At 28.5% G+C, this 7,754-nt stretch overlaps 1 protein-coding gene across 1 annotated transcript; it reads right to left on the bottom strand.

The window, feature by feature from the left end:
• Window positions 1-1,876: 1,876 nt before the first annotated feature.
• LOC127102966 (uncharacterized) lies at window positions 1,877-4,045 on the bottom strand. Its single transcript, XM_051040275.1, has 4 exons — window positions 3,959-4,045; window positions 2,504-3,518; window positions 2,174-2,392; window positions 1,877-2,070 (listed from the first exon to the last, which is right to left on the bottom strand). Exons 1-4 carry the CDS (start codon window positions 4,043-4,045, stop codon window positions 1,877-1,879), a joined length of 1,515 nt encoding a protein of 504 aa, XP_050896232.1.
• Window positions 4,046-7,754: the final 3,709 nt, after the last annotated feature.

Here is a 7,754-nt window from a genome sequence, read left to right as displayed (position 1 = left end):
TGAAATGCCAAGCTTGGAGGATGATGGTCGCTTGAAGTTTTGTAGATTTTGTGGTTATTGTACTGATGTTGTGATGGGAATTAATGTATTATAATTGAAATTTGGTTGAAATGCAATGTATTGGAAATGATTAATGATGTTTGAGAGTTGAATTTGGTTTATGGAAATGGATATGGATTTTAGAAATAATCCAAGACTAATCTAAATGTCAATTTAAATAAAAAAAAAACCAATAAAATCAACTAAAATCAAATTAATATATAATTTGTTAAAATTACTTTGATATCAATTCTAACATTTATTTGAAAATTAAAATCAATTAGAGTTTGAATCATTAGTAAAAACACAATTAAGATTAAATTGAAATTTGGAATTAGACTTAATTTGAAATTAAAATCAATTTGAAAGTTAAAAAGTCAAATAATTAGAATCAATTTTATAATCAAAAGCACCATGATCAAAAAACCTAGATAATGACCAATGTTTATCAAAATCGAGACAATATGGATTTGGGAAGAGCGGTTGACTTTGGTCAACTGATTGACCCGAAAGTCAACGATTGACCTCAGACGTGAATTAGTGTTTATATTAAAATGAATGCATGATACATAGTGGATGAATGCAGATGGATCTAAAATCGGGGTATATCAGATATTTAAACAAGATATATAAAATTTGATCAACCTTATTATTTTCAAATGCATATTTTTGTTTAGTGAAATCAAATTAGTGTTTGATTGAGTGAGTTTGAAAATTGAGCACTTATAAAGTGGGCCTAGTTTTAGTTCATAGTATTAACATTCTAATATTGTGTATCGTTGAAATAATCATCTAGCATCTCGTATGTCTCTAGTAAAGCCACAAACGGATCTTTATCGTTTTGAGGAAATCTTTTCTTTTTCGTCATTTTCTCCTTTTCAAGGTTCAATATTTCTGTGATTATCTAACATTTGTCACATATTTCTAAGTAATTTGATGACCATTTTCTTTCAAACATCATAATTCAGACCTATCACAACCATATTTTGGAATCAATGTTAGAAATCTATCCTTTATTTTTCTTAATCTACTAATAAGATCATCAATAGATTAATTATTTTTTATATTTATTCTTCTTAACCCTACAACATTAGCTTTAGTTTCTCCTCTAAGTAATTGTTTGTGATTTCTTTTTCTAGATGCCCCTGCGTCACTAACAAATGTTTAAATTATGGAAGGCTGACCTATTGGGGTAACTCGGTTTGTAAAATATTATTCAGGAACCTATATTCAAAAGAATGTATATCCCAATTACTAACAATGAAATTGAGTTTGTTTAAACTCACTCTATGACATTCTCAATTTTTGTCCCTCAATTTTATTCCTAACTTGATAAATAAGGCTATCACCATTCAGATTCCTATTTTTGCCTTATTATATTTAAAGGATCAAATTTTGGCCTTCTCTGTGATCAATTATCAACCGAGGAATATCATTGTTCGTAATTTCATAATTATTAACAATGTTGGTTGGTTCCCAAAAGACATAATAAAAATATACTACTTAGTTTTTTGGTTGAGTTGGCAACCGAGGGAAATAATATTTAGGGAACACGCATTCGAATTCTAACAATTATATTTTAGTAAATTTTAGAACTGTTTATTTTATTTTACTGTGCTCATGACCTATTATCTCGATTGAGCTGCAAACAGGGTCAATCCTGACTTTTTAGAGGCCCGAGTCAAATAATAAAAATGGACCCCAAACAATTTTTTTTATAAAAAAACATCAATTTATATTGTAAATAGCATCGACAACATCAAAAGTAGTCGTTTATCCATGTAACTAACATTAAAAAAAGATATATTCTATTCAATATTATCAAAATACCATCTAACTACTTAAAAAAAGTTTTTCTTCTAGCAGTTTTTGAAGGAAATTCTTCAATCAAGTCTTCATTCTGTATATTTTCCAAAAAATCATTCTTAATTGCTATCAATGCTAATCCATTAAGTCTTTCTTGTAACATGGTAGACCGCAAGGAAGACTTCAACAACTTCAATTTTGAAAAGCTTCTTTCTGCCGAGGAAACTGTCACATGAATAGTCAATAAAATTCTATATTCAATGGGTGTATTAGGAAAAAAAATCCATGCCTTTCAAAAATCTTAATATATCAATAGGTCCAATATTACCTACTGCTGATATATCTCTTAATAACCTTAACTCCACACATAATTCTTTTCCATCAATATCACATTGCTCATTATATTTCAATATCTCTTCAAAATGATTACAACAAGACTCTGAAGTTGCATTGTTCAATGATTGTAAATTTTGAGAAGTAAATAAGAAACCAAAAACACTTTCGTATTGTTGGCATTGCTCAAATTTCTTATTAAGAGATACAATAACTTGATCAACAAGATAAAGAAAATAATTAATTCTAAAAAATTCCTCTTCAAATAGCTCAATTGGCGGGGTATTCAAATTTTCATCAAACTATCTTTTTCTTCGAATTATACACCTTTGAGGAAGTACTCGATCAATATTCAGTTCAAGGGAAATTTTTGTAGCATAATTCAAGGCATTTTTAAAACCATATTCTCTATATTCCTTAAAAAATGAAATCAACGTTGTTATTTTTTCCATAGCAACATCAATAACCATATCCATTGATTGTAAGAGCTTGCTAACTACATTAATTGCGAATAATATTTCAAACCAAATAATTATTGATATTAAAAACTCAAAATCACCAAACTCATTTGTCGCTAAGAATTTAGCTTCACTTCGAATTTTAGAATCAAGATCTTTTTCTGACACTTCAAGTAAAGCTTCTCTAAAATCTGACATTTGAGTTTTAATAGCTTTGACACTATCTACATGACTCTCCGAACGAGTGGATGGAAATGATTTTGGAGTCAACCATTTTACATTATCTTTCAAAATTTGCCATCTCTTAGTAGAATTAGCAAAAATAGTATAAATTCGTTGAACAACTCCAAAAAAATCTTTAACTTTAGGACAAGAGTTAGCCATATCACACAATGTCAAATTAAGACTATGACAAACACAAGGAGTATAAAAGGCTCTTGGATTTATGTCTAAAAATTTCTTTTGTACACCTTGATGTTTTCCTTTCATATTTGACCCATTATCATAACCTTGTTCTCGCACATCAAATATGTCAAGATCAAGATTTTTCAATTCATCTTGTAAAACATCAAAAAGCCATTGACCAGTTATATCATCCACATTCAAAAATCCTAAAAAAGATTCTTCAACACTAATAGAATTTGAAGAAACATCCAGATATCGTATTATCAAAAACATTTTCTCTTGGTGACTAACGTTAGGTGTACAACCAAGTATCACTGAGAAATACTTTGCTTGTTTGATTTTTCTAATGATTTCATTTTTAATTGCAGAAGCAAGCAAAAGTATTAACTCGTTTTGAATTTTATGTCCAAGAAAGTGAACATGAACATTATCATCTATAATACGTCTAATGTTCTTGGACAATTGGGTCAAACTCAGCTAACATTTCAATTAAGCCTAAAAAATTTCCATTGCTATTTTGGTACAAACTCTCATTCGAACCACGAAAGGCCAAATTATGTTTAGCAAGAACTTTCACTATTGAAATAATTCTTTTTAAAATATTTTTCCAGGCTCCTTTTCTTTTTCGATCAACATTTGAGTTGTTTTATCAATAGTTTGAAAATTTTGCATTCTTTTACGCAACTCATACCAACTAGTCATAATGTGAACATGTTCCATGCCCGCCTCATGCTCTCTAAGTCTTTCACCAACATGTTTCCAAGTACAAAAACTCTCATTTGCTAATTGACCTATACCAATCCTCTTTTAAATTTTTTACAGAAAAAACAAAATACTCTATCAAACTTTTTTGAATAAACAAGTCAATCTCTATCACATTTCTCTTCATTTGGTAAAACTCTAGTATACAAATTAACCTTAAAACGTCTAGATGATTTATCTTTAGGACCCTTCACAATAGACACATCTCTTTTAGGACCTTTTGTTGTTAATAAATCAATCATTTTAGACTCAAGAGAATTTTTTTACTTGATTAGTCGTGATCCGAGAAGAAAAATAAATCACTTTCCATGACACCCTATATTACTCGGTCACCTAACTGAGATAAAAGTCTTTTCTCCTTTAAAGTGAAACATAATTTTTATAATAGTGCAGTAAAAAGATTGAATAATTAGAAAAAGTAATATATATATATATATATATATATATATATATATATATATATATATATATATATATATATATATATATATATATATATATATATATATATATATATATATATATATATATATATAATCCTTTTAAACTCAAGAGAACTTTTTTATTTGATTAACCGTTATCCGAGATGAAAAATAAATCATGACACCCTATATTACTCGGTCACCTAGTCTTTTCTCCCTTAAAGTGAAACATAATTTTCATAATAATGCAGTAAAAAGATTGAGTAATTAGAAAAAGTAATTTGTACAATAAAATATCATTTCCCTACTTACTTGAAGGACACGTAATTTGTAACTACTCTGAACCAATTTTTTAAAAATTATATGTCCAAATTTTTCCTCTCGAACATTTGATAGTTTTTAAATTTGCAACTTCTCTCAAGTGCCTCAAAATGCCTAACATCGTATTCGAAGCCACATACCTTTTGAATGATGAGATGCTTGTGCTAGCTTCAAAAAAATATTGTACTTCCAAGTTGAAATTTTACATTATACATATTCTATTATATTTCTTATCAAATATATTTTAAAAGGACAAGTTATACGTAACTTTCTTATCAATCAAACTCATAAATTATACTCCAAACATTAAGTCAATTCATCCTTTCATAGCTTCCATGTTCTTGGCTCAATATGTTATTTGTTATTTAATTCATTACTAATTGTTTCCCATGACTATTTTCTTGGATAAGCCCTATTCGTTGATGCTAATGTTTCCTTGAACATTGATATTCTTTATTCGATTCCATAATAATAGAACCTATCTATAAAAACGATGTGTTAACCTACGTCTATCTGTTATCACCAAAATAAAACAATGTCTTATTGTTGAATATCTTAATTAACCAATAAATAAAATAAAAAATAAGCACCGACTAAGAAACTTATGCTTAACTTGTCGAGAAAAAACATGAGTAATACGCACTAATACAAAGTGTATAAGCAAACTAAGTTATATAAGAATTGACTTAGCAAACAATATAGACTTTGTTAAAATTTAAAACTTTTCAAACAACTAACTACCAATGATCATAGAAAATGTTCATTAAAGAAAACAACTAATTGATCTTAGCTATGTGGATTTGTTTAATTAGGTCAAATTATAGAGTATAGACTACAGATTTATTTAATTAAAAATAAGAGACATATGCTTAACTCATTGAGAAAAACAGAATTCATGGTCACTACTCCTAAAACATAGTAAAGCAAAAGTGATATTATAAGAATTGATGACTTAGCCAAACTGTTAGTTGAATTAGCTCTATATGTTTACTAATAATAATTAAAGTAAACTTAAAGATTCTTGTTTTATTTAATTAAAAATATATTATATATTATATAAAAAATTTCTTAGTAAATGTTTGTTATTAGCCAAATGTTTTTATTGAATTTCTTTATCGATCCTTTCGTGTTCTAAGAACACAACCTATACAACACAATTGTTTAATTCAGTTTTAATAAAACATGCAGTCGTATAAAAAGAATTGTTGGGGTCAATTCGAAGAATCAACATGACGAAATATTTTTATTTTGAAATTTTTTCTTTAAGAGCAATACATCTTTGTGAGAGACACACCACATATTCACTCACTTATAAATATTCAAGTCTCCACATCTTTAACCAGTGAGATACTTCTCCATACAACTCACATTTGTTATTCTCACCGTTCCCCCTTAAGTGTGAGTCTATCCACAATGATCCCCCACAAGCAGAAGCTCTTTTTCTTTCATGACATACATATGTAACGTCGTTGACACTCTTTAACGGGACACTCTACCTACGATCATGTAGGGATACTTTCGATACAAATGAGTTGGTCCCTTCACTCGAACCAGACTCTGATACCACTATTTGGATCAATTCGGGGGGTCAACACGAGGGAACATTTAAATGCTCAAGCCTCTACGTTACTCACACTTTTTATTCTCAACAAGAATCATCATCCACCTTCATTGGTATTTTAATCTTGTCATCGAGCAAATTTTTTCTTTCTTCTATGGTCTTTTGAATCCTATCTTTAAAACTAATGCACAAATCAATGTGATGATCATATGTGTTACACATTTTACAATATTTTATATTTCGTATTTGTTTAAGAGAAAGGATTTGATAGCCCCCCCCCCCCAAAAAAAAAAGTATTTGGTGACATTTTTAAAAGATATCGAAAACTGATCAACCTTATTTTCAAATGCATATTTTTGTTTATTGAAATCAAATTAGTGTTTGATTTATTGTGTTTGAAAATTGAGCACTTATAAAGTGGGCTTAGTTTTAGTTCAGTAATATTAACATTCTTATAATGTGTATCATTGTAATAATCATCTAGTATATCTCTTGTCTGTACTAAAGTCGCATAAGGACATTTATCGTTTTGAAGAAATCTTTCATTTTTCTTCATTTTCTCCTTTTTCAAGTTTCAATCTTTATTTCATTATATGACTATTGTCCTATTACCTTAACAATGTTCGTTGGTGTCCACAAGACAAAATAAAAATATATTATTTATTCCTTCGGTTGAGCTGACACCCAGGGGAATAATATTCAGGGGACATGTCTTTGAGTTCCAACAACTACATTTTAGCAATATTTTTTTATGACCTATTCCATCAGTGGAGTAGCAATCGAGGGGAAAAGTATTAAGAGGACAAACCTTCAAATCACAACATACAAAATTTAACACCTTTAATATTTTGTTTGTTTGTCCTATTACCTTGTTTGGATTGGCAATCGAGGGGAAAAAGTATTTACTAACCCCCTTTCGAATTCTAACAATTGCATTTAAACATATTTTATTTTTTATTTATTGTTTTATTTATGACCTATTATCCCCGGTTGAGTTAGTAATCGAAGGGAATTTTTTTTGTCCAATTTGATAAAAAATTAAGTAACGAATCTTTTTTGTCCATTTATAAAGTAACAACGGTTAAGACATTGTCAACTCATCGATTTACATGAAGCATGTGCAATCTGCGTGAAACTCTCACCAGCCAATTAGAACGTGATTGCCACAACGATCAATCTTTGATGCAAACTTAACATAGTGAAAACAAAGATAATAAAAATCGTTGTACAAAGTACAACACCATTATTTGAGATGGATTGCAAGAGCGAAAAAATATTTTAAATTTGGTTCTTTAATGTAATATTTTCTTTTATAATTGCTTGTTAAAAATGTTTAATATTATTTACGAAAACATGGATGTAACTTAACAATGCTAGTTGTTGTTTTGTCAAGGAAAATGCTTAATGTTGTTGCTGTTGTTGTTGAGATTTAATGTTTAACGATTATATTTATTGTGTTATTATTGTTGAATACTTAACAATTTTATTGATTTTGTTGTTGTTGTTAACATTGATGATGATGATGAAGATTCAGAATTTGTCAACAAATATGACGCTTTGTAGATTGAAATAAAAAAAATAAGTTAAAATAAAAATAATGTAAACAGGGTATTTTTCCTCGGATATTATTTCCATCCAATATAAAAA

This window comes from Lathyrus oleraceus, chromosome 7 (assembly GCF_024323335.1).
Source record: "Lathyrus oleraceus cultivar Zhongwan6 chromosome 7, CAAS_Psat_ZW6_1.0, whole genome shotgun sequence".
Taxonomy (NCBI): domain Eukaryota; kingdom Viridiplantae; phylum Streptophyta; class Magnoliopsida; order Fabales; family Fabaceae; genus Lathyrus; species Lathyrus oleraceus.
The sequence above is the reverse complement of the archived record's forward strand: the minus strand, read 5'-3'. Positions and strand labels throughout refer to the sequence as shown.

Coding starts and splice junctions, on each gene's coding strand:
- LOC127102966 (XM_051040275.1), bottom strand. CDS start 4,045: ATGATTGATTTATTAACAACAAAAGGTCCTAAAAGAGATGTGTCTATT. Junction 2,393..2,503: donor TCGAGTACTTCCTCAAAGGT/GTATAATTCGAA, acceptor TTGTTGATCAAG/TTATTGTATCTCTTAATAAG. Junction 2,071..2,173: donor AAGAGATATATCAGCAGTAG/GTAATATTGGAC, acceptor TTCATGTGACAG/TTTCCTCGGCAGAAAGAAGC.